Source organism: Brienomyrus brachyistius, chromosome 16 (genome assembly GCF_023856365.1).
Source record: "Brienomyrus brachyistius isolate T26 chromosome 16, BBRACH_0.4, whole genome shotgun sequence".
In the NCBI taxonomy this organism is placed as follows: Eukaryota; Metazoa; Chordata; class Actinopteri; order Osteoglossiformes; family Mormyridae; genus Brienomyrus; species Brienomyrus brachyistius.
The window spans coordinates 13,160,426-13,183,890 of record NC_064548.1 but is presented as its reverse complement, the minus strand read 5'-3'; the positions used below and the strand labels follow the sequence as shown (position 1 = coordinate 13,183,890).

At 48.8% G+C, this 23,465-nt stretch overlaps 2 protein-coding genes across 4 annotated transcripts in view; one reads left to right on the top strand and one right to left on the bottom strand.

The window, feature by feature from the left end:
- The first annotated feature begins 3,479 nt into the window (after positions 1-3,479).
- On the top strand, positions 3,480-22,302 carry LOC125710269 (dynein, cytoplasmic 1, intermediate chain 2a). Of its 2 annotated transcripts, XM_048979831.1 has the most exons (17): positions 3,480-3,599; positions 5,886-6,007; positions 6,750-6,864; positions 7,666-7,756; positions 8,949-9,002; positions 9,436-9,551; positions 15,199-15,285; positions 15,896-16,058; positions 16,175-16,274; positions 16,614-16,739; positions 17,813-17,959; positions 18,097-18,210; positions 18,843-18,976; positions 19,616-19,760; positions 20,073-20,213; positions 20,656-20,781; positions 21,341-22,302. In XM_048979831.1, the coding sequence occupies exons 2-17, from the start codon at positions 5,900-5,902 to the stop codon at positions 21,452-21,454; spliced, it is 1,881 nt and encodes a 626-aa protein (XP_048835788.1). In that variant the 5' UTR covers positions 3,480-3,599; positions 5,886-5,899; the 3' UTR covers positions 21,455-22,302. The 2 variants fall into 2 exon arrangements, with proteins under 2 accessions (XP_048835788.1, XP_048835789.1); XM_048979832.1 differs by lacking the exons at positions 3,480-3,599; positions 8,949-9,002.
- LOC125710268 (calcium-binding mitochondrial carrier protein Aralar1-like) overlaps positions 22,239-23,465 on the bottom strand; it is a 20,197-nt gene continuing 18,970 nt past the window's right edge. For both annotated transcript variants that reach the window (XM_048979829.1, XM_048979830.1), the window contains exons 16-18: positions 23,163-23,321; positions 22,935-23,025; positions 22,239-22,834 (exon numbers count right to left, since the gene is read on the bottom strand). In XM_048979829.1, coding sequence (XP_048835786.1) covers positions 22,630-22,834; positions 22,935-23,025; positions 23,163-23,321 — 455 coding nt within the window. In that variant the 3' untranslated portion in view covers positions 22,239-22,629. The remainder of the gene's footprint in view (positions 22,835-22,934; positions 23,026-23,162; positions 23,322-23,465) is intronic.

Below are 23,465 nucleotides of genomic sequence, written 5' to 3'. Positions count from 1 at the left end.
ATTACGTGGTAAAATTGTTTAGAGTCCTAGAGTTGGCTGTGGTATGTCTGTCGAAGACTCCCAACTTTGAAATGCCTCCGGTTCTGTTTATATGTTTAGATCCGTCTGCTTTTTAATGCTGCACATTACATTTATGGCCGGAAATGGAGCATTACAAGCAATTTCAGTTTTCCTTTCTGGCAGCTTTTGCAGTAGATTTCGCCTCTGCTACGTTTGTGCTGACCCGGGTTTTCGATTCAAAACAGTATACGGCGTGGGACGTAGTCTGGACGGATTCATATCGTTTTGATCGTAACGGAATTAAGTCTTATTCAAAGAGTCGGTGGCACGTTTGATTATTTTCTTAAATTTTATAATTCATATAAATATGGGTTCTTATGGAACGCTTAAAACTGACTTTTGCTACTTGGGCACTTTTAGGGATATTCAACAAAAATCACAAATTGTCAGACACCAGCGCAAAACGTTTATCGGGGATTTTATATCTGTTGCTTCTAAAAACTTTCTAAATATGAGTACTGTAATTCATATTTTGATATTTAAAGTAACGATTCTATCATACCAGAACTGGTTTACGTCATATAAAGTCAACGCACCTCAGCCATGCATCAGATGCCTATATTCACTGGACGTGCATAATCGCTTAAAATTGGATGCCTAAACAAGTACAACGTGTTTTCGTAGAATTCCACGCAAATACCTCCATTGTGTCCATTGGGCAGTTGAGCGTGCTTTATAATAAAAATCGGAGTACTGTCTAGGTTAACCAACGTGAATACGCTAATGTGACCTTTTGGAATCTGCCTTGTAAATGTGTTTAGTCAGCAGAGTTGCTGCATTGAGGCTTTGGATCAGATGACTCCCAGCTAAAGGAACGTGTGCCATAGGGTAATTCTTACTCATTCAAAATGTTTCCCTATAAATATGTAATTCATCTACCACGTAACTATACGTTATTTATAGTTACGTGCTTTTAAGTGCTTTTAAAAGGCTCTAGGTCAAGTTCATCCCGATAAACCTGTTTCTGCCATACTGGCATTCAAACTGCTATGGACGCAGGGTGGTGATGACGCTCATTCACACTCGTTCTAACACTCTTTTATTCAGTCACGTCTGTGTGAAACACATGGGATACCAGTGGGTATTAGGCTAGCAATGACCAGTAATTTTACCAAATCAAATTTGATCCGTGTGGTTTTTTGTACAGTAACCGATTGAGATCAGGAGGACGGGAGCACGTGCTTTGGGCCGCAGCACATCCAAATAGATGTGTTGTCATAACGCCCCCTGCTGGACATTTGAGAAGCTGCCTTTGGTATGCCGCTGGTAGAAAGAGGAGTTAGGTCTAAGTGGCTAACAGCAGAAACGAAATACCTGCCATTTTCCAGCTTGTTTTTGGGCTGTATGTTCACCTGTTGTCAGTCACCCTTGAGTAGCTAAACAGCCTTTGCCCGTCTGCGATTCTACACTGGCCAGAATTCACTTCGACACTCGTGGGGACCAAAGAAAAGCTGTAAGATTGTCTGAAGAATTAAATGTTTATTTTCTCGTCTCTTTGTACTCACCCTGAATCACCCTGAATTAATTAACCTTATTGTTCTCAAGAGGTGAATTCAGTGAGGTCACTGCGAAGATTTAATAAAGGAAGGATTAAATTTCATTACGATATATTTGGCCGTTGAAAAATGTGTTGCAAGTGAAGTCCCCTGTCATTCCGATGCCCGTGAAGATGCATGTGTAAGAGAATATCGGCCCCATCATTCAAAGATGCCCATACCATCACCAAAAATCGCTTTCAATAACTGTGTTCAACCGTCTCCACGACCCTGCACAGGAAATGGATGGATGGATTGATGTATTCAACCGTAGATATCGTCCGGTCAGATCAGGTATACTTACGAAGGAAGTGTTGCAAATCCTTTTGTTAATTGATCGAGGTACCCAGGGCTGAAATTCGCCTGCAGTGGGAAACGTGTCTGACACGTAATTACGAGCCCCTCTTACCTCAATGACATTCCGACTGACAGGCACGCGATTCTTTCGTCACAACAGCACTTTCACATCTTCTCACGGTGCCGAGCCCGATAATCATCTTGTCCCATAGGATATTCCTTATACATTCAAATAATAGCCACTTTATTCTTTGATCGTACTACTTTTTTATTTTTTTGATGGCATTGAAAATAGAATACCCCCCCCCGTCCAAATACACACTTTCATAGGCGATGAAAAAGAGAGAGCTCCGCATTTACATATGCAAATAATGAAAAGGTTTCTACGTATCAAATAGCAAATTTACGCTGAAAGCAAGCGATGAGTATAACAGTTAAAGAAAAGAGGGAATTTCATTATAAACGCTTCTCTTAACATATCCACGTTAGTGTTCATTTCCTGGGCTGTAAAAAAGTTTCAAAACATCACAGGCGGCGTTTTTCTTCTGGAAAAGATCGGCTGATTTAACAAGAGAGATACGGCTCTTCACAGTGGATTGTACTCAATGTCAGTAGCTTACGGAACGTCATGCTGGGAAACATTTACTGTGTCCCTGATGATCCGTAGCCTGGAATCCTTCATTTCCATTTCTTGTCAAAACGGTTGACAGGGTAATTAAATTCATATGCACATTTTTTTCCATTTAAATTGATCAAAACTAATGTTTCAGACGTCTTAATTATTTCTCCTGTCATTAACATGGATTCTGACCACTGTTAAAATATCCATGACGAATAGAGGAAATGTTCTCTTGTAAAGCTGATAAGATTCTGCACTTGATAATTCAGCAAAGATGGATGTAAGGCGTTTCACTACATTATTTATATTTCACGTTACACTGATCGTGGCACGCGGCCTGCATAGTAGCGTAAGCGCTCAAAGCAGAAGATAAAATATATCACTAAATTATTTTTTCCTGGTTGCTCTATCCAGCACTTCGGAACTTTAAACAGCTTTTGTTTCACATGAAATATAGAAGAAATAACGGAATATTACAATAAAATGTGTTTTATTTGTACAGTTTGATTTAATTGTTATTGGTCAAATGTTCTGAAGTCCATAATTGACCCCAATTCTTTTCCATGTTATGCAATCATCCGTGCTTTGTTGATATAAGCGCTGCCCTGGCGGGTATTTCTATAGAATGTCCTCAAACTTTATTCATCAATTTATTTATTCATCCATCTCCTAATTGCTTATGAAGTACAAGGGGCCTGGAATCAATCCCAAAACACGTGGGGCAGTCTGGACGTGTTACCAGCTCACCTGGGGGCACACCCACACATACTTTGGGCAATGTAGCATCTGCGAAAGTGCATGTCTTCGGACTGCGAGAGGAAGCCGAAGGAGAACATGCAAACAGAGCAGAGGCGGGACATACTGATACAGCAGGCCCACATTGTAACGCTCTTGTTAGGGTAAGTTTTCCGCGGAGTGCTCGAGGGCCGCTAGGGCGCGCACATGTTCTGCCACACGGTGCTGTTTGTCCCTCTTTGGAATCCGTAACTCTCCATCTTTGACCACTGTAACAAATACGAAAAAGGTAGCAGTCAGTTTATTCAAAGGACATTCATCTGTGAAAAAATAAACTCCTGGAGTTCCCTCAGGTTAGTTCATGATAAATAAATTGTCGATGCGATATTAATAATTGTTATTGTCTTAGCTGTTCAGCCTCCACATAGCTATTCGTTATTGAATAGCCGGGAAGCTGACTAAGTCTGGACTAGCCGTTGCTAAGTAGTTAGCTTTTATTTATTGTAGGGGAATTGGTTTATAATAACTTAACAGCTCTGTATTCTTTGGTTGGAAGGGTATATCTCAAAAAGTAGGTTTAAGACAAACACAAATCGCAAAATGTCTTGTGGCGAACTTATGTTTTTCCGCACTATATCACTACTGATTTCCCTTCAGTACACAGAGATTTGGGTGGGGCTGCAGACCATCATTTGCTTCGAAGCTCCGAAGAGGAGATAATCCCTGAAGTGCAAATAAATTATAATTTAGCTTCTATTCCTAGTTTTGGTAGCATAATGCTAAATGGAAGCTAAAGCTGTACAGCCACTACGTTTCTGTGATGGTGGTTCCCGTAATTATAGCGCTGTTTAATGAATAGGTAACTGTCTTATGCAGTACTAGAATATCTATCTATCTATCTATCTATCTATCTATCTATCTATCTATCTATCTGATGTCTGTCTTTCTGTCTGTTTACTCAGCGTTGTCAACAGTGACAGATGTCAGACAGGGACAGTGATGTCATTCAATGCACTCTGTAATAAAACCCAAATTAAAATGTATTTCGTTATACTATGTTATTTTGTCAGAGATGAGCAAATAGTTTTGTTTTTTTTTACACAGACTGGGCCTCGTTTGATGATTCATTCATGAAGTCGTTTTTTTTCTTCCTTTCTCTCTTTTTGATCCTTGGATGTTTTCTATGTATATATATGTATTTATTATACCACGGCTAGGTGGCGCCTCACCGGTGCCAGCCCGTCTGTTTTGCGCCTTAAAGGCTGTTTACGCGGCAGCACTCGTACGTGTCATTAGTTTGACTGGAGACTTCCAGAGTTATTTACACAAGATGGCACTGGTGGGACTGGCACTGCTGCTTTAAGCTGGAGTGAAAGATGAAACGAAGACCGTAAGAGTAGTACTTAGACAGCCACTTTGGCATATGAAAGGAAAGAATGGGGTCCCCTTTGTCTGAAATTTGAATCTTTCACGCTTGTTCATCAAGCAGGTTTCAGTTTGTTGCTCTTTATAGTCTGTAGTGTTACTGCTTTCAAGATCTTTAGATATCTTAAAACGGAGCAGAAACATTTATATATGATGTTTTGTGATGGTACTGAGATCTACTAATTTTGCTTAAATTCATCTTGTTGGGCATTATGAGGAATGGTTACCCCATTTTGCTGTAAATGTTTTCCCTGGTATGATCTCCCTATAATAGAGGTGATGGTTTCATCATTTTCAGCCAATCGCTTGCATTTTTGAAAGCAGGAGTCTAACGCAACCCTCAGGGTCTCAGTAAATGTGATTACCAAGAGACCACACTATGCGCTTTTGTTCTGGTGTATGTATCAGTTAAACTGAACATAAAACAGTTTGTCCTGTGATTTAAACTGGCGGAATGTCAGTGCATGTTCTTCTCTCTGCGGTGATGAATGAGATTGTGCTGAATACAGCTTGTATAACCTAATTTTTGAGTCTCACACAGCTGTCACTTACGGAAAAAGCAATATGGTTAGTTTTTGTCAATGTTTCGATGACATAAGGAAAACTCTGAATGCAGTATATGGTTTTTAAACATCCTTGATGCCCGTGTTTAATGCAGAAGAGGTGGCACTTTAATTTAATTACTTTCAAGTCTCACAGTTAAGACAAATGCAGTGAAGTGGTTGGTATAGAGGAAGTTGAAAGGGTCAGGTGCTGTGTGCTGATGGAGAGCTTGCTAAATGCTCCCAGGGAATAGACAAAGAGACTCTTCAGATTATGCCCATAATCTCCATAAGGGTGCATTGTGGGCCACGGCACCGAGCGGGACACACAAAGGGGTCCTGAATGGGGTTTTGGCGTAAGAGAGAAGCTTACAGACCAGGTGGTCAGGGGCTGCGCTAATAGGAAGACCTCTGGCAATGTCTAGATGGCAGTGTGTGCCCGCAAGTCCTTCATCTGACCCCGACCGATGAGCAAAATAATTGAGCAAATGAGATCAAAGTGTGCGCAAGCGCCGTGAGTGGTTGTGGGCGGCGGGTGTGCATGTGTTTTGGTTCCAGATCTAGGAATATCTTGTTCATATTGAGCTGTTTGACCAAGCTCCTGTCTTTCCTGTAAGGTGCTGTGCGGGAAAAGAGTCTGTTAACATGGTGTTTCTGTGTCTCCATTCGCAGTTTCCACAACAAGCATGTCGGACAAGAGTGAGCTGAAAGCGGAGCTGGAGAGGAAGAAGCAGCGCCTGGCGCAGATCAGAGAGGAGAAGAAGCGGAAAGAAGAGGAGCGGAAAAAGAAGGAGGTGAAGTTCCTGCTGGTGGCCAGGATTGTGTGGGGTCCGCACCCTCTGCCCACCCTCTGATAAATGCCGTTGGTTCAAAGACACCGTAAAGCAGTGTTTCCCAATCCAGTTCCCAGGGACCCACAGACGGTCCACGTTTTTGCTCCCTCCCAGCTCCCACGGTGAGCAAAAATGTGGACTGTATGGCAGGGAGTTCAGAGGGAGCAAAAACTTGGACTGGCTGTGGGTCCCCGAGGTCCGGATTGGGTAACAAGGCTGTAAGCCAATTAAAATAATGGAGATCAAGTCTGAACTGTGGTGGTTTGTATTTTATTAGAGTCTCACTACAGGTTCTACATCCGAATGTTTTGGTGTTATGCCAAATGTGAATTTAAAAGTACAATTGGTTATTCATTGAGACAAAACAATCATACTTGAATAATGGGCTAATGGGCACCAGGTGGGTGTTTGAGATAATACCCAAACAGTGGCATCTGTTGATTCATAGCCACACCCTCGCAGGTCTGTAGGACCCCACAGAAGATAAGGCTATTTGAGGCAGTCCTCAAACAACATATGTTCAAAACATTAAACAGTAGGTACCACTGTAGCTTTGGCACCACTATAGTTTTGGTACCAGAAAGCCGACACCGGCCCTTTAATGGTGAGGAGATAGAGGGAGAGAGGGAACCCTGTGAATGCAGGTCGGGCGGGATCCAACGAGGATGTGCGGGAATGTGTCCGTGCTCTGCGCCTCCCACAGGCGGACCAGCGGAAAGATGCCGGGCCGCTACCGGACGACTCGGACCTGGAGAAAAAGAGGCGGGAGGCAGAGGCCTTGCTGCAAAGCATGGGAATCACCCCCGAGGCTCCCGTTGGTAAGCGTGCCCTGCACGTCTTTGGGCAATCTGTCATTCTTCTGCCTCACCGCAGTCACTGTCACCGCTTGGGGCACCGGTGACTTGTCGTTATTGAAGTTCTCTTGGTGGATGGACAGCTGCCACTCTGATGCTGGGGCCGATCCGCTTTCTAAATGTAGCACTAGGGGGCGCAAGTGGTCCACGGTAAACATTCCCAGGCAGAACGGTGTGCTACATTGTGTGTGGTATTTATGTACTTTTTAAAAAAAAAAAAAAAGCCAGTAGTGAATAACTCCTGCTACTTTGCAGTAGCTTTTTTAATACTTCTTCCAGTCCCGGGCTGCCTTGTATTAATCACCTCTGTTTTAAGCTCCTATTTAATGCTGGTGTACAGGGATGAGTATAGAATCTCTGGAGTAATATTACTAACCTCTGTACGTTTCGTTTTCTCTTGAATTAAAAAATGATAGAATTGTTAACACTTTTATTATGCTAATTACGTGACTAAATGTGTTTTTTTACTGATGCAGAAGGTAGCTAATGTGAAGCAGCATTAAAATGCCATGCGTGTCGTTATTAATTGTCTAATTACGGAATGTTAATGAGTTCTGCATTACCGCATGAAGGCCCACCAATGGAGTTTAACCTTTATTCCCCTCTTTCCCTCTCTCCCCTCCATGTTTTTATTTTAATTGTTGATTTGAACATTTTCCTTATGGCTTGTTGGCCCCTTTATTTTGACCCCTCCCCCCCCCCCCGCCGGAGCAGCCCAGCCTCTGCGAGTAGTAACAGAGGATACCTGTCTCTTTCACTATCTAGTCCCGCCGCCTACGTCTCCCACCTCCAAGTCCGTGGGCACGCCGAGTGAGGCGGGGAGCCAGGACTCCGGAGACGGTGGCGTGGGACCCAGGTACGCGCATGCCTCCCGTTCCCGGCAAGGCCCACAGACAGCCTGGGGGTGGGTGAGCGTGGCGACGGCAGGAATGCAGTAGGCGGAGGGTAGTGGGCGTGGCTTACTGTCTCCCCAGAGTAAATCTCCCGACTCGTTCAAAGGCTCTGCGTTTGATACGCCGCCAGCGCAGGTCGGAACAGAGCCGGCCGTGCAAGCCCAGGCCACGGTCGTGGATTCCGCCTTCCCATTGGTCCCCGCCCAGTCTCCATTGGCTTGCTCCGTTTGGCAGGATGGGTAAAATGGAGCCAGTGCCACTCATTATTCGATCCGCACGTCGCCTGGGCGCCTGATGCGGGCACGGCCCGGCGTCCTCGCAGGGGGTTTATCCTGTCGTCGCTGGACGGTGGCTGCGTTCTTTACTCTAAAAGCAGAGTATCTGAGACGTCCAGTCCTGGGGTTATACTAAAACGGGCTCATAGTCTGTATGACAGCTGAGCACGACTCCCAGAAACCCCTGACAGTCCCGAGTCCCTCTTTCCAGAGGCCCGCCAGAAATGTCTCACCCTCCCTTCGCTTTATACACGTTTCACACGCAGCATCTTGCTACGCAGTAAACTCCCAGAGATGTCACTACTGTCATTTTATGCAAAAAAAAAATATGAATACGACGAATGACTTCTGACGGTCAGAGAAAAGTTCTGTTTATTTTCCTTAGCGTGTCGTTTAATTAGCGCCGTGCTAAACGACTGACAAAAGGTCCGTGTCCCAGGTCGCCCCGGGCCATGCTTAACCCCAAATTATGTCCCCGACCCCCTCTGGAAACCCTATCCCCCACCCATGTCCCTTCAGGGCCAGGCCTCACCTCCCCCCAGAAGGCCCCATACAATGACTCATTTCCCCCTAGCGGGGCGGGCTGCTTCCGGCACACATGGGAGTTATGTTTTTTTGCAATGGTGGCTTGCCTGGCCAGCCGTGGGTGATTCACAGCCCAGACAGAGTGTTTGTGTTTGTGTTTGTGTGTGTGTGTGTGTGTGTGTGTGTGTGTGTGTGTGTGTGTGTGTGTGTGTGTGTGTCTCTCCCAGGCCCGCACGCTGGAGTGCAGCTGTATGTTGCGCATGTGAAACTCCCACCTGTCTCTCTGCTCCGGTGACTCTCTCTCCCCTCTCTCTCTCTCTCGCTAATGCTGCCTTGTCGCTGTGACACTAACCAGGACTCTGCACTGGGACTCTGATCCGTCTACTCTTCAGCTTCACTCTGACCTGGGGTACTGGCCTCTTCAATACTCTTTTCTCTCCCTGTTCCTTCCATCCATCTATCACAGGGGTGATTCTAAGAATTTTTAAGGTGGGGTGCATAAGAGGGGCCATAATTCATACAGAGGGGCCAGCCTTATTTTTAGCCAATGATATGTTTCGAATCAGTGAGTGACAAGTGAGGGGGACTCAAAAGGCCAATCAGCTTTCCTCTGGGACCAGTATCCCCGTGGCCCTACTCCTGTATATGGCTCAGTCTCTCACTTCCTCTCCTTGTCATCCATCAGCTCTGCTCTCCCTCTTTCCGTCCTAAGTCCTGATGTCTCCCTCACTGTCAGCTGGAACATGACGCTCGCCCTTGTGGCAGTAGCTCCCCAGGCTGATCCAGGCTGGGTACAGGCCAGCCCCCCTGCCCACGTGTCTGATGCTGTGCTGTCCCTGCAGGCGAGGGCCTCTGAAGCTGGGGATGGCCAAGGTCACCCACGTGGACTTCCCTCCGCGGGAGATCGTGTCCTACACCAAGGAGACGCAGACCCCGGTGGTGACGCAGCAAAAGGAGGGTAAGCCCCCCCCCCGCACCTCGCCCCCTGGCCTTGCTGGCTCCGTTGTGCTTGTTTGTGTTTATATGCACCCCCCCATGTCCCCCTGTTAATGGGAGACAGCTTTCTCCTCTGGGTTAAATGTGGCCAGCCAGGTCACATGATCAGACCAGTGGGAGCAGGACACCTCGACACACGGAAGCGTTCTGTTCGCATCCGAGGATGAGTTTGGGGGGGGATCATTGGGGCCAGGAAATGAACGGCAAAGGGCAGGGTTGCATAGCACGCTAGACACCCCCCCCCCCCCAGCATGAGTGGGGAAGGAGAAGCAGGATGCTTGCTAATGTACCTGGAGTGTAGAGATGTGTGTAATACTGCACGCCGCCTTTCATGTGGTCATCGCTGCCCGACTGCAAAAGGCTCATCAATATTCAGGGATCCACAGTCGCTCGTGGTAACGGGGCAGGTCCAGAAGTATGAACTCCCCCTTAACACTGACTTGGGTACCGGACACATTATCAGCACCGTGTTAATTGGTGAGATGAGGTGTTTTGTGATGTCCCGCTGACATCTCACCCCGCACGCGCGGCATTTCTGAGGGAGAGCTGTCGTTTCCGCACCGCGGCACCTTTCTCAGGTGTCTGGGGGTTTATGGTGGTGTAATCAGCAGCCTGCTGTCAGCCGGCACATAGGAACCTTCTGGAAGCTCGCAGGGCCAAGGTGTATATGGTAGGGAGGAGGTAACCGTGTGTTAACCAAGGATGATTCCTGGAAGCCCCCCCCAATCTGCCAGCTTGTAATCACTTCATCAGCCCCCTCCGCCCCCACATGGCCTAACGCAGGCATCAGCCTTTTGGTCCCGATGCAGCTGGGCAAAGGTGCCACGCTAAGAAGGTTAAAAAGCCACCCCCCCCACCCTGGGCTCTTGCAGATGATTACAGAGCATAATTGCCCCCGCTTGCCCATTCAGTCCATTAACGTGAGCCTCCCCAGGCTGCCGCTAACAGGCCTTGCCGTCAGGCCTCCGATAGACCCCCCCCCACCCCAGGTTAACTGTAATTGACGATCCTCGGTAGCTTAGAAAAATTTCACTTTTCATGTGTTGGCGAAACGCCGCTTTTTCTGATCCATCCAAGCTGTTCATGCTTTTAGGAGGTTTACAGAGACGAAAAGCTACGCTGATTTTCCCGTCGGAAGTAAGAATCCTGCCTTCCTGCCCCCTATCCGCGGAGTCCGGCAGGTCTGCCTTGGTGCAGCGGGTCCCACTGGGAATCGGCGTGACGCTCCAAGGATTCCGGCTGATTTGACAGATTCATTATCGCCGCTTGGCCGAGTGGGTGTAATTATGCCCAAAGATTCCTGGCAGAAATGGAGGCCCGCCGTACAAGCTCAGGGCCTTCGTTGTAGTGTGGCATCTCAGGAAATATGAAATTTGAGGTGTAATTAAATCTGATTGTATTAATCACTTAAAATTCAGAGGGAGGTTAAGGCATTTTATCAATGAAAGGGCGTAAGGACCCTCATGAGGAGTGCTGTGCTTTAAATGTAATCACCTTTCCACCCCGTGATGAGAGTGCAGGTTCCCCAAGCACCTGTATCCTGTCTGGTTGTAATGGCATATTTGAGTGTAACAGCGCCAAGGCTCTGGAGTAGAATAGAATAGTGGTACTTTTTTTAATCCCCATGGGGAAGTTCTCTTCTCACCTACCCCATCCTGCTGTCAGGGGGGGTCACGACACATGACCGGCCGGTGTCCAGCACCCCTGAAGCATGTGGCGGTAAAGGGCCTTGCTCAGGGGCCCAGCAGTGGCATCAGTTTGCCTGCCCTGGGATTTGATCCTGCGACCTACTGATCTACAAGACGGAAGGCCAAACGGGTATGTTTGAAAGACATTCAGTGGAGAAGAATTGGAATCTGGTATCTCGGGATGGGAAGCGGGAGGCGGCCCCGCGATGGCCCAACCTGCCACACGAGTCTCCCGGCCCTCACTGTTTACGGCTCCGTGCTAAATCCGCGTCTAGACACAGGTGGAACGTGTCAGCCGCTCCCCCGGTCTGGCCCTTCACAGCAAGCGCCACTGAAACAGGACTGACTCATGGTCTGCTCATGTCACTTCAGCATCATGGTTGACGTTGACTCGCTGGGAGAATTACAAAAAAAAAAAACAAGAAGTTACGTATTCTGCAGCCATGTTTGCTGAAAGGGCCGGAATCCTCAGGACACACGCTATATATAGACGCCATCGTATGGAGCCTCAAGGTTACCGCTGGATGTCCGCTTCCCCTGGTGGGCTGGTAGAGGCCGCTCTGTACACACTGTTTCGCTGACAGCTTCCTGAAGAGTAACTGCAGCCGGATGAGGGTAAACTCACTTAACAAATGCCCCCCGTTTCGCGGATGATTTCACCTGGATTGACCGGCGCCTCGCGGAAAGCGGCAGTGGCGAGCGCAGTGCGTTAATGCAGGATGCGTGTTCCGATTCAGTGCCCACGCCGAGCTTAAGAAGCCGTTCGGGATGTCTGAGGGCGTTGCAGCGTGGCAGGGGTACGGGGGGGGGGGGGGGTTCACCTTGCAGTCCGATTTCGTCATCCGATGTGCGGCCGCGATGACTGACTTTCTGCTGAAGTGCTGGCCATCTCTGTCGGCTCTAAACGTCTCTCCTCTGTGTTCTGGGGGTGAAATAAGCACCTGTCTGCTTTTCTTTTGTGGTCGGTGGCGGGGGGGGGGGGGGGAGCAGCCTGTGTACCTTACCACAGGTCTGGGTCTCCAACCCAGACATCACCTGTCCGTCTAAGTTTTATCTGAAACAGCCGGCCGTTGCCTTACAAATGAGTGAATTTAATTTCTGCCTTTGTTAACTTAATAACTTGCAAATTAATCATCTCGTCGCAGTCCCCTGCCACGTTTCTTGTATTGTCTGAATACAAAGGCCTTGTATTTGTGTTTTTTAAGCATCGTGATGGAATTTAATATCAAAAAAAGGTTTTGAAAAGCAAGGTTTTTGTTTATGGGTCGACACTGATGCAGGCACAGAGGATTACACTGTGACAATACGGGCCTTTCTGGAGGATGCGGCCGGTGCAGTTTCCGCCATAATGACTGGCAGGTGTCTCTTTAGGCCTGTCGTCAGGACCAAGAAAGTCCAGGATGTCTCTGCGACTCAATAGAGGCATTTAGTGAAGATAAAGCGCCCATTCCTGGCGCTCTTTGTGTCCCAGGCGGGCCGGCTGCCCGCCCGCCCACGTGGAGGCGACCTCCAGGAACCGCCATTTGTTTGGGCCGCTCAATAAACGGATGAGCCGAAGTCAGATTTCAGCGATGGGCCGCACGCCTTTGGCCGGCGAGCTCCTTCCCGGAGGCGCGCACCTGCGGCCGCCGCCGACTGGCTCCCGCTTTGTGCTCGAACAACGACGGGTCCCCCGCAAAGTCCGCCCCACGTCTACATTAATATATATTATCCTTCGACAAAAAGCTCAGGCCTTTATGTTGCTCCCAGTCATTATCCGGCCCCAGAGTCCGACTCTGACCCCCACCCCCCTAGCTTTCATTTTCTAAGCGGTAGAAAAGACATAATTGGGCAGGCTTTGTGGGGGGGCGTCCGCACGCAGGGGGCCTGCCATCTCCACCGGTTCTCTTAAACGTTCCTTTCCACCCGTCAGCGCCCCACCCCGCCCCCACGCGGCGCGCGGTCTCGCCCGCACCCCCCTCCACCCCCAGCCGGGTCACTAGGATCACATGCTTTTCCCTAAATGGCCATTTTGGCTGGCAGGTGCATTATACCCTTCATTTTCAGATTGTCTTTCCGCTGCTAATGCCTGGCAGGTTGATTGCTCTGGCTGCATTGACAGGGAAAGGCCGGCGACGTGGCTGGGCCCTGCTGAAAGACAGTGATTACTGTTTTCCTTTAAGCCTGATTGAGACCCTTGAAAGGAGAGATTTTACCCTTCCCCATTTGGGTGCTGGAATACGGGCATATGTTGAAATGGTTTTTGCCATCAGCCCAGTTCTGTAAACTCTTCAGAACTCCCCCCTCCCCCATCGCCACCCCCAGCCGTCTAAAAAAAAATACAAAAAAAAAAAAAATTCAATTTGTATTTAGTAAGGAATTGTCAGATGACATTATCATTTTGATTATATAATTGTGCATCGCATGCGGAAATGCGCATCTGCGAATGCGGATTACGGGGGGGCAGGGGAGCAGTGGCGCCCCTGAATGGGAGTTCTGGAGAGGGTTGGGCTGCATGCGGCTTTGCAGATGTCTGCACCCGCAGGACGCTTTTTTTTTTTTTTTTTATGAGCCTGGAGGTTGAATAGCTGTCGCATGGATGGAAGGAGGAGGGGTGGGTAATTGCAGGAGCTTTGCTGTGCGGCTGAGAAACGGGCGGGGGTTCGGTGCCACCCTGACACCACCACCGGGCGGAGCCACCTGCCTGACTCTGTCCCATCAGCTGGACGGGCCCATGGGAGCGGCTCCCAGGCCAGCGGCTCCCAGGCCAGCTGCTCCGCGGCCCCTGACCCGGAAGGGGGTGTCTTGTCAGCGCCGTCCGGGAACCCATGTCTGCACTAACAAGTGCGTTGCCTGTTGAATAGCTGCAGTCTCATTAAGGGCCCGGTGGGGGAATTGGGGGGGGTGGCAGTATTGCTGGGGACCCCCCGCTGTGTCTTTCCTCCTGCTCAGATGACAAACTTCATCGCACGGGCCACTGGGGACCTTTTCAGCCAGGGGACATTGTGTAGGGACAGACCTAACAAAGCCAGGCAGGGACGCCAAATTATCCCGTTTCCGTAGCCATGCCGGGCCGAGCGCAATGCGGCGCCGCCGCGCCTCCTCCTCCGCCGCGCCTCCGAAGGTGACTTATTAGCTGCCGCTTTGTGGCGCACAAAGGATCGGGCCCCTCGCGTTTGACCCAGAGCCGTCTGTCCCAGCGGGGGCACCGCCGCTCATTTCCATGGGATTAGCACACGCTGACGGTCTGCGCTTCCCATAAAGGCTGCACTGTAATTCCGTTGTAATTACACTTCAAATTGGAGTTGGAATGTAATGTCGTGCCGTAGTGCTCCGCTCTGTCTGTCTGCGATTCTTCATTGGATTTACATTGTGTTGAGTATAATTTCTGAATACTATGCATATGATTTTGGCCTTGTGATACAGTACATTCTTGAGCTTGCGGTTTTTCTCAAGTTACATTATTATACTTAGTGCTTATAATAGATCTATTCCCAGGAGAGACTAGATTCAAAGAATTAAAAGTTTTACTTCTCATTTGCACAAGATTAGGTCTACCGGAGTGTGTGTGTCAGTTTAGTTTAGTTTAGTATAGCATAGTATAGTAGAGTATGGTATAGTATATCTTGCTCTGCTTCTTTTTTTTAAGACGTACACACGTAGAGGTTAGAGCAGAACTTGTGGTCTGAGCGCAGGGTCTGTCATTCGTCCTGAGCATTTTCTGGGGGGTTAAGAACCCCGCTCAAGGGCCCAGTGGAGATGTGGGCTACTCTGCTGAGCATGGGATTCAAACCGGCAACCTTACGACCTTTCTGACCAACTGAGACAAACTACCCCTCCTAATATATAGTCCTACAAGACTCTTAGAAAACTGCGTCCCACGTCTTAGCAACTATTGCCCTCTGCGGTCTGCTGCTCTGTCATACGTCTTACCTTCCACAGAGGAAGAAGAGGATGAGGAGGTTGCCCCTCTCCAGCCGGTACAGGAGCTCCAGGAGGAGAAGCCGGTCCAGAAGGAGGAGCTGGAAGGTAGGAGCATCACAACACCTCCTTAAGGTTATGTATACTAGAGACCAGCAGCAGTGCTGCAGGAGATACAGCTGACCAGATGTCCCCACAGTCTGATAAAAACCTGTTATTTTTACCTTGTGGGGACATTTTTTTATTCATAATAAGAAACTCAATATATAAAAATCTGTGACTGCAGTCAAAAAATTAAAAATGTCAAAAGTCTTGTATTTTGTTTGGTTATTTTTGGTTAAGGTTAGGGCTGTGGTGGTATGGTGGTGCAGTGGTGGTATGGTGGTGCAGTGGTTAACACTGATGCCTCATGACTCTGGGACCCGGGTTAATGTCTCCGCTCCATGCCTGTGGAGTTTGCATGTTCTCCCCGTGTCCTCGTACCTCCAGGCTCTCCAGCTTCCCCCACAGTCCAAATACATGCTGAGGCTAATTAGAGTTTCCAAATTGCCTGTTGGTTTGCATGTATGTGAATGGTGTGCGTGTGAGTCCTGTGAAAGCTGCCTATCCAGACTTAAATGTTGTAGAATTAGGCTGCAGACCCTGAATAGGACAAGAAGAAAACCTAACGTGTGTGTGTGTGTGCGCGTGTGTGCGTGCGCGCGTGTGCATCACCTAGCGGGTCCACATGAGCTGACGGAGGAGGAGAAGCTGCAGATTCTGCACACGGAGGAGTTCATGACCTTCTTCGACCACAGCACCCGCATCGTGGAGCGTGCCCTCTCTGAACACGTGGACGTCTTCTTCGACTACAGCGGGCGGGACCTGGAGGAGAAGGAGGGGTATGGAGGCAGCCCCGCCCATTTCCCACTTCTCAGTTACCATTGGCCCTTCAGCATAGCCTGGTCATGCTGTGTCCCCTGATGGACTGAAGGTCTGCATGTGTCTTGTGTTGTAGGGAGATCCAGGCTGGGGCCAAACTGAGCTTGAACAGACAGTTTGTGGACGAGCGCTGGTCTAAGCACCGCGTGGTCACCTGTCTGGATTGGTCTCCCCAGGTAACAACCGGAGTGTTCCGTTTCGAAGCCTGCATTCCCTCTCCTGCACCCAAGTTCCAGTGTGCAGTTAAAGAACCTCTGTGCGTGTGTGTGCGTCTGCAGGGCCCTAACGCCTGTGCGTTCTCACAGCATGCTGAACATGATCACAAACTGGGTGATTCTTTATTTCCATTATATTTATGAGTCCGCTGGAACTTGTGGTCAGCCGGGGGCAGGCCTCCAATAATGCCCGGAGGGCTGTGTCACTGATATTCCCTGTCTGGCATTTTCCCGTAGCCGCTGCCAGCCGCGTTGGGTGGTGGTGTGCGGTGACTCCTGTCTCTCATGTCTTTTTGCCAGTACCCCGAGCTGCTGGTCGCCTCCTACAACAACAATGAAGACGCCCCGCACGAGCCCGACGGCGTGGCCCTGGTGTGGAACATGAAGTACAAGAAGACCACGCCGGAGTATGTCTTCCACTGCCAGGTAGGAGCCCCCGTAGGAACCCCCCCCCCCCCCCCCCCACTATCCGCTTCCTCCCATTCCCACCCCACCCACGTCCCTCAAATCGTATGTGCTGTCACCGGAGGAGCACACACTGCCTTGGGGGCAGCAACACCGGCCACTTCTACTGCCCCCAACCTGTAAACAAAAGCGGTAATACAGCAGTAACAGCCATATGCTGTTAGGAAATCAGCAGTGAGCATTTACAGCAGTAACATAACAATTAATAGAACATCAAATGACTTAAAAGCCAGAAATTCTTAAATCTTTTGGTTGTAGAATGCTCAGGAAAATTAATTGAATAGAATATTGTACAATGCTCTGATTTAAGTCACAGTAAAATTCTTAACTTTCATTTTTAGCAGTAAATTAACTAAGTAATTATAACATCTATATAAAAGATAGAATGTCTGTCACTTAATACCTGTAAATTCTAAAACATTTCCATTCTACAATTCTCAGGTAAAGAACAATTGTCATTGCAGGATGTTCTGATTTAAGTCATTGTAAAGTACTTAACTCAAAAGGCTATGAAATAGTCGGTGTAAATAAATTTTACTGAGTAGAGAAACAGTCAGCATGGTTAAAAACCGCTCACCCAGAGTTTACCAGAGCAGGACAGACTGAGTAAAAACACATGTGCGGCTCAAGTGAAGCGGATGTTGTTAGAGGCGTATTTCTCGCGAAAACGAGCATGAGCTTCTCTTTCCTTCATGCCTCAAATTGTACCAGGAAAAAAAATCCCCCATCTCTCTAACATTTTTCAAAAATCAAGTGAGCATAGAAGGCACGACGTTGATTAAGAATAATTCAGACCTAGCTCGTTTAATTTACTTTGTCGTTTTTGGACGACTGCTCCGCAGTTGGTGATGGGAGGTGGTAGGTTAACTCCGGACATGTCTGAATGCTGCTCAGGACTGCTTGAATGGGACCTTGCCTTATTTTTAGCTGGTTAAATGTGCGTTTGTGGTTTCCGGCGTGGCATGGCGCGGGCGTGCACGACCCCGATGAGGTCAGGCCTTCTGATGACACTCTCCCTGTCCCCCCCGAAACAGTCTGCCGTCATGTCCGCGGCCTTCACCAAGTTCCACCCCAACCTGGTGGTGGGGGGCACCTACTCGGGCCAGATCGTGCTGTGGGACAACCGCAGCAACAAACGGACGCCGATGCAGAGGACCCCTCTGTCCGCCGCAGCGCATACGGTACGGTCTCCTGATGAGCCGGGCCAGCTAGCTGCGATGTTCCCTCAGGCTGCACTTCGCATTGTAGAGCCTCTTATAGGAGGGCGGCGCTGGTTTGCTCTATGAGAAGTAAAATCCCTGTACGCGTGTCTCCACAGCACCCAGTGTACTGTGTAAATGTGGTGGGCACCCAGAATGCCCACAACCTCATCAGCATCTCCACAGATGGCAAGATGTGCTCCTGGAGCCTGGACATGCTGTCCCAGCCACAGGTACGAGGCTAAGCCCCCGCCCCCCCCATCGTGTGGGATACCTGCGTGGGCCGCCAGCTCATGTGATTTATACGAAAGTAGCTGGAGTTTCTATTAAAAACCCTTAATCTTAAGTGCCACTTAGCCTGACCCAGACATGCACACAGTCATTAAAAGTCTTTTTCACAAGGCTCTTTGTTTTTAATGTTGCAGTTGCATCAGTCTCTCAGGTTTAAGAAAGTTTGGATCATACTGGAGGGAATTTCCAAATAAAACCTTTTTTCTGACTTTTTTTTTTTTCGTTTAACTCAACTTCATTCCAGAACTTGTACCAAGTTAATGTGAGTGTCATGTTAAGAAGTGTTTGCTGAGGCGGGAGTGGCGTGTGAAGAGAATCACTGTGATGAGCAGTGTGTGTGTCTGAGCGTGCACGTATGAGTATATATGCGTATGTTTGTGCAGTTTAAGGAGTGGGGAGACTCGATTAGATGGAGAAATTGGTGATATGAACCCAAATGTACAAGGTGACAGGAAAGTGGATATTTGTAAGCATGGGGGATGTTAAACTCACTCTGCAGCACCTTGTGTTACGGTGTGCCTGTATGTCCTAGTCCTGCCACAGATTAACGCCCCCCCCGTCCCCCCCCCCACAGGACAGCCTCGAGCTGGTGTTTAAGCAGTCCAAAGCCGTGGCTGTCACATCCATGTCCTTCCCCCTCGGTGACGTCAACAACTTCGTGGTAGGGAGCGAGGATGGCTCGGTCTACACCGCCTGTCGCCATGGAAGGTGTGCCACCCGCCGACTCATCCCTGGGGGGTGGGAAGAACGGAGCCTTTCGTATCCCATCAGCCCCGGGTCACTATGGCAGCAACGTGGCCTGATTGGCTGATGGGTGACAGCTGACAGTTGGGCTCTGAAACGTCTCATTGGTGGTGCGAGAAATGGGGCTGAATCCCACCCAAGTGGCAGCGGCCCTGGGTTCAACACTGCCAGTTTTAACTGGGAAATTGAGGGAAAGGTCTCCCATACTGGTAATAGTGGATGTTACTTCCCTTCTCCTCTTAATGTAAGCCAGAGACACAGAGACTGACAGTGTGGGTCACAGACGAGTATGTTCCACTTCGCTGATGCTGGTTTTTGGTGGCCAGATTTCTTATACTTTTTGATGGTTCCGTTTTCCAGAACTTTCCATGTGTAACTGCAATTTATAAAGCTGTTGCTCCTACAATTGGGTATGATCAACTGGTTTTCTTGGCCTAGTCGAATTATCTGTCTGTGAGACTATCAAATATCATTTTGTTGCATTTTCCTCTAACATCAAAACTAAGTAAATACAAAATGTCATCTACCAACATTGACATTTCAGGTGACTTGGGATGGTCCGCTGAACCATGTTGAAGGTATGTCTCGCGTTGTGTGTTCCAGCAAAGCGGGCATCAGCGAGATGTTCGAGGGCCACCACGGCCCCATCACAGGGATCCATAGCCACACGGCCGCCGGCCCCATCGACTTCTCCCACCTCTTCGTCACATCCTCCTTCGACTGGACCGTCAAGCTGTGGAGCACCAAGGTAAGAGTGGAGACTTCACTGCCACTGGCATGGCAGATATCGGCTTTTTCCAGAAAGTCCCAGTCCCAAGCAGTGACTTTGATGACTGAGTACATGATTACAGAACAAAAATCTGTTCTGTCAAAGATGTTTCAGAATTAGGTTTGACAGTTTATAAGGCCGGTTTTGATCGTTTTTTTTTTTTTTCTGTGCTCACGTGTTCAACCATGCATCTGTTTTCATATAAACCTGCCAGTGTCCCTGGTGCCAAGCTATGATGCCATGACCACGTTCTGGTCAATTACATATCCTTGTCTCCTCTGTTCCTTGCAGAATAACAAGCCCTTGTACTCCTTCGAGGACAACTCTGACTACGTCTATGACGTCATGTGGTCGCCCAACCACCCCGCCCTGTTTGCCTGTGTGGATGGAGTTGGTCATCTTGACCTCTGGAACCTCAACAATGACACAGAGGTAAAACTGCGTGGAACATTGAAGGCCCCTAGCATCTGCAGGTGTTATGACCATTAGAAGCGTATGCTTAGACTGAGGGAACGTCACAAAGCTGGACTGAAGATGATTCATCAACTGGTCTCAGGTTGACTGCATAAAACAGCATTGCGAGATGGGAGAAACATCACTGTTATTACTGCATTTGTAAGACGATGCTGTATGTCACTGTTAAATTCAAATATGTTTATTTTTATTAAAATTATCTGTATTTTTGCTCTTGCTGATTATGTTTATATTGAGGCATTCAGGTGCCTTTTGTCCCTGTGCGCCCACCGTAGACTACTTTTTGTGCTATGAATTGAACATAGTAGTTTATTAAAGTCAAGTTTCTTGAAGAGCCGCTATTGTGACGGGTGTGAGATGGACGACCTCTTTGATTAAGGCCAGCCGACGCGTTTCACAGGTCCCCACGGCCAGCATCACGGTGGAGGGCAATCCGGCCCTGAATCGAGTCCGGTGGGCCCAGTCCGGTAGAGAGGTTGCTGTGGGCGACTCCGACGGCCAGATCCTCATCTACGACGTCGGGGAGGTAGGCCCTTCAGCCTGCCGCATGCTGGGCAGAGCAGCTTGGAGTTCATAACTTCAAAAAGCCAGCCACTGCTAAGGTGCTTTCATAAAATTTTACGGCGCAAAGACGTATCACACAGTACATCTTGTTGCACATTTCTGTGGGGGTTTCAGGATAACAAACAAATGTTCCTACGGCGTAATGAAACGCGGCCTGCTTTGCTATCCGCTATAGATTTCGGTGCCAGGGCCAGTGCCTCTGTTTCAGGTCCTAACACTTAGCACCGACCCCCTCCCACCCCAACCGGCTGGTGTCTGGTGTACAATCAGCCCTTTGTCAAACACGGACACAGTGGATGAGGCACCAGCAGCTGAGATCCTCATGGAGAGCCCTACTGCAGCCCCCCAGCCCTCGTGGGCATGGCCTTGGGTCTCCAGGGCCAGCATGACAAAGAAAAATCGCCTGTATTCTCATGCCCCCCCCCCCCCCGGAGGCTGTCAGGGAGTGGCAGCTAATTAGCAGAGCTGTACAGAGCAGAATACTGCACGTTTCATGACTTTTTGTTCTTTTTTTTTTGCAGCAAATCGCAGTGCCCCGCAGTGATGAGTGGACGCGCTTCGCACGCACGCTGGCGGAGATCCACGACAACCGCGATGAGGCTGAGGAGCTGGCCGCCCAGCGCCTGCCCGCATGATCGGCGAAGCTGCTGTGCGCGCACGTCACGGCTTTCCTGACCTCCTGATGTAGGAAGACAAGCAGGGTGTCGTCTGTGCTCAGGGGTCTCCGCAGTCTGTTTTTTTTTTTTAAATATGCAGACAGTTAATTTATCTAACCAGACAGTTTGCAGTCCGTCTTCCCTGGTGCTTCTTCCTGGGCTGTGATCTTCACAGCTTTTTAAATTTTTTTTTTTTTTTTTTTTAACACTACTACTCAAACAGCACTCGCATGCTCCGTTTCTACGCTGGCAAGAATCCAAAGCCTTAACCTGACGGCTCACCATCCTCAGCGCGCGATCTGAACGTCGCATTTGGTATTTCACTACCTACTTGGCAACACGCATGTGGAAAACATGCAGTCTCTTAGATTAGTCTTTTTCTGTAAAACTTTTTAATTCTTCTGAAAAATACCTCCTGCGACTAGCCGTATACTCTGGAAATTCCAAGCACCTAGACTCTCAAGCTCACATCATGGGGGGACTTTTCTGTGCCCCACAATAGAAGATCTGCATGTATATACTCTCTTCAACAATCAAAGTGATACCTTATTCTGTATATCTGTCAGCACCGTAGAAATGCTAGTAGCTGGACCATATTCTGCTGCCGTGTTAAAATGAAGATGATATCTGTACGACACGCTTACTGAAAATGCACTAACTGTGTCCAGAAGTTAAGCCTTTTGTTTTGTCGTGCCGATTTCTTTGCCTTTGTTTTCCCCTTCAGTGTCCAAAAATTTGTCTCCAGACACAAGAACACGCAACGTTGAACGATGTTAACGATTTATTTCAACAAAATATTATGAATTGCATTAAATTACTAATATTCACTCTTGGTTACAATTTGCTAATAAAACCTCTGTACACCATAAAAACCGCTAGTGTGTGACTGCAGAGGGCGCCGCGTGACAGCTGGAGTGAGGCTGGAGTGATTTGGGTCTGTTTTGGTGTCACAGTGTCTCTGTACAGAGATGTACAATATGTACAGTAATGTGTGCCATCCACACGAAGCAGGTTATAAACAGCACTGATCACGCATATTGAAATTGAGGCAATTCATTTAAAATGTACAGACTGAGGGGAGGAAAAATAAAAAAAATATATATTTGAAAATGGCAGAAGGACCAAGGGAGAATTCGGCTAATTGCATGGTGCCACTAAGAGCCGTGAGCCTCCCTGGTGGGCGGAGGCTGAATCGTCAGCACGCCGGAGGACTTGAACTTGGGCAGGTGCAAGCCAAATTTGTTCTCCACACCAGCGAAGGTGGCGGCCGCCAGGCTGTACCCCCCGAGGTGGTCTGGGTTAGCAGGTGGGAGATCGGAGATTCGCGACTGGGGGGTGGGCTCCGCTCCTGCAGGACGGCTGTGTGTGGCGGGGGGGGGGCAGAAACAAGGTGGGGTTACAGACACACATCCGCCACGGGAGATGCTGAGATAGCGCGTGTGTTTACGTAGCCACTTACTGTCCGCCAAAATCGACGTAGAACCATCTCTGCAAGAGTTCGTAGGTCACCAGCGTGACGCCGAATTGAGGTGAGGACCTAAAGACGCGGGCTGGGGGAAGAGGGCAGAATTACCAAGCCAGAATTCCAGAATTCGCATCCCAGCCAGTGGTTCCGCAAATTACAGGAACCATGGCGGGCCTCGTTTCCTGGGCATGACACCACTCATTTAGGGAGGGGCTCGCCTACCTCCCGCTCCCTTCCAGAGCGCACGGAAACCCTCCTCACGCAGGATCTTCCGGAAGCAGTCGATGACGCCGCTGTAGGTCGTCTGTCCCGCGCGGGCCGCCACCTGCAGTCTCGTCTTGATGACATCAGCGGGGGTCACCAGGGAGGCGGCGGGGACGCCTGAAGGGAGATTTATCCCGCCGCATAATGAAGCCCTTTCCTGGGGCCTGACCCCTATGTGACGCCCCACCTCAACAATGCAGCATTGCATGATTAGCCCCAATCCCCGAGGACGCTATTTCATTCTAATGCCTCACCGTTGTG

Excerpts from the sequence above, each read along its gene's own strand:
- LOC125710269 (XM_048979831.1), top strand. The coding sequence starts at position 5,900 with ATGTCGGACAAGAGTGAGCTGAAAGCGGAGCTGGAGAGGAAGAAGCAG. Across the intron at positions 6,008-6,749 it reads AGGAGCGGAAAAAGAAGGAG|GCGGACCAGCGGAAAGATGC; the intron begins GTGAAGTTCCTG and ends CGCCTCCCACAG. Across the intron at positions 9,003-9,435 it reads CAGCTTCACTCTGACCTGGG|GCGAGGGCCTCTGAAGCTGG; the intron begins GTACTGGCCTCT and ends CTGTCCCTGCAG.